General features: G+C 48.8%; 1 protein-coding gene across 1 annotated transcript in view; it reads left to right on the forward strand.

The window, feature by feature from the left end:
* The window catches only part of GSX2 (GS homeobox 2), a 2382-nt gene extending 1052 nt beyond the window's left edge, over positions 1-1330 (forward strand). Inside the window, exons 2-3 of the mRNA XM_019525863.1 lie at positions 2-98; positions 248-1330. Of these exons, the coding sequence (XP_019381408.1) occupies positions 2-98; positions 248-588 (438 nt within the window). The 3' untranslated portion in view covers positions 589-1330. The remainder of the gene's footprint in view (position 1; positions 99-247) is intronic.
* Positions 1331-2559: the final 1229 nt, after the last annotated feature.

The raw sequence follows: 2559 nt of genomic DNA on the forward strand, positions 1-2559 counted from the left end.
CGCCGCGGCGCTGGGCCACCCCACGCATCACGCCCCTGCCTGCGCCGCCGCCACCTACAGCGTCAGCGACCCGCGCCGCTTCCACTGCCTCGGCATGGGTAGGAGCGCGGCCCTGCCCGCCTGCCTGCCCGCACCCGGCGGGCGGGGGTGCGGGGCGGGAGCGAGCGAGGGAGGGAGGGAGTGATGGGGCACGGGTCCCAAGGGAGAGGAGTGTGACTTTCTTCCCTGTTTCTCCCTCCTCGTCCAGGCGGCTCTGACACCAGCCAGATCCCGAACGGCAAGAGGATGCGGACGGCGTTTACCAGCACGCAGCTGCTGGAGCTGGAGCGGGAGTTCTCCTCCAACATGTACCTGTCGCGGCTCCGGCGCATCGAGATCGCCACCTACCTCAACCTGTCCGAGAAGCAGGTGAAGATCTGGTTCCAGAACCGCCGAGTGAAGCACAAGAAGGAGGGCAAGGGCACCCCGAGGAACGGGCACGGGGGCTGCAAGTGCGCCAGCAGCCAGGGGCATTACCCCCGCTCGGAGGACGAGGAGTCTTTATCCCCCTCGTCGGCCCCTGAGGACAAAGAGATCTCCCCCTTGTAGAGCACCCGCGGCTTCCCTTGAACCTGGCGCCGCCGCTCTCTGAACTCGCTGCTCGGCCATATGGGGGCAAGCCGGAGCCAGACACTGGAGCCGGGGCTGAGGCCGCTTCATTCACCTGCCGCGAGCTGCCATCCTGCTAGGAGCAAACACACACAAGGACGCAGTTCTTTTTCGGCTCCATTCTCCCGTGAGGTTACTTTTACCCGAGCCCCAGCCCTAGATCTATATTTTTGAATGTACATGTTTCAGTCGTGAGAGTTTCAGCGAAAACGCGACTTAAACATTCATGAGCGAACCCGGGACTGGATAATTTCCTATGTGCATGACAGGTTTCTCCCTCCACCCCCCCTTCCCAGTACAGTTTAAGAAGATCTCATTTCATGGTTTGTTTGTTTGTTTGTTTGTTTGTTGACTGAATGTTCTGACGCTGAGGATTTAGACATAAAAGAAAAACGTTTAGGTCTATTTGCCAATCATCTGTACAGAGTTTTTAAAAATGACAGTCGTCCCTTTGTATGTGAATAGTTTTATATCAAAGTTATATTTATATTTATTTAAATAAATGAGGTCAGGCAAGAATTTTAATCGTTTTTCTTCAAGTGCCAGCCTAGTTCAAAGAATGATGGTGTTCATACTTGGGCAAAATGTTTCTCTCTCTCATTTCTGACCCCTTTGTACTATAAATGAACTAGTATGTTTCAGAAATATATAAACGATGCCAATAAATGCCATCAGCTACTAACCTGAATAATTATGCTTTTTGTTGCACCCTGACTTCTGGCATGAAAATAAATGTAAGCTGGCTTTAGGTGAGCAGAATGCAAAAGCAGCAACTTTTCTAAGCATGGCACTGTAATTAGGTTTGTCTCATCTAATAGCCTGGGACAAGGAGTGTTCTTGGAATTTCTGACAGCTTTTATTTGTCTGCTGATATGCGCCATTCAGCATCCAAACAGTTTTGAATGTGGTGGCTGTTAGGTTTCAGAAAGTAGGAAAATGGGAACAGCTGGACAGCATGAGGAAGCATCCCTTGAAACTGCCAATGGGGCAATAGATCCCAGTAAGCAAATGATTCTTCTCCCACTGGGTCAATGGTACAGCTTTCCCTATAGCTTCTCCAAATGTGATGTGCATATCCTTGGGGACTTGTAGGGGGCTGCCTGAAAGGAAGAATTGGGAAAGCAGAAGGAAGGAAAGGAAAATTATTTATGGAAGTAATAGGAGGAAAAACGACAACTCTATAATATCTCTTAGGTTGTTGGGAGTGATATAATATGTTGCCTTGTCATAAAATGTTGCTTTTTTAGTAATTCATAGCCAGGACTCATGGGGTGCATGGTACTGTAACCAACTAGGGACACGGGATTCAAAAAGTTTCAAAACCACTGCTCCAGAGGGCAAGAGCTGGAGTTTGCATTCCTTGTGCATGGGAAGCTCCCCTTAATTTCAGTAGCTGGCTGAACTGGACTTTTGAACAGGCGTATTGTGTACAAAACCTAAATAGTACTTTGAGACCCATTATTTTACCTGAGCTGGGGTGGACAGTTTTACTTAGAGGATTTAAAAAATCCTAAAGATCTTCAGAAGGGAGGAAGCAAATGTTTACGCTTGATTGTAACCCCCTGATGTAACATTCAGTCTTCTGTGTTCAGTGAGCTGACCCTGACTGTTTTGGTTCAGGCAGGCTAGTCCTGCTTAATTCAGGCTGCTTCTAGGCAGAGTCAGTAGGAACTGGTCTTGTAAGAATAGGTTTAGGGAAGATAATGGATGCAGAATGTGAATTTTCTAGCTGTGTCTTATGTTGATTGTGGATGCTGCCTAGAAATAGGCTCCATCCTGAGAGCCTTAGTTAGGCAAGTGACCATTACTTGCATTGAAGTCTCTCTCAGGGGAGGAAGGGATGAAGGGTAAGGCCCCTGAGTTTTATTTATAGTCCAGTTCCACTTCCTGGCTGCAGAGGTAAAGTCTAGA

Source organism: Gavialis gangeticus, unplaced genomic scaffold (genome assembly GCF_001723915.1).
Source record: "Gavialis gangeticus isolate Ggan-Ray unplaced genomic scaffold, GavGan_comp1, whole genome shotgun sequence".
Lineage (NCBI taxonomy): Eukaryota > Metazoa > Chordata > Crocodylia > Gavialidae > Gavialis > Gavialis gangeticus.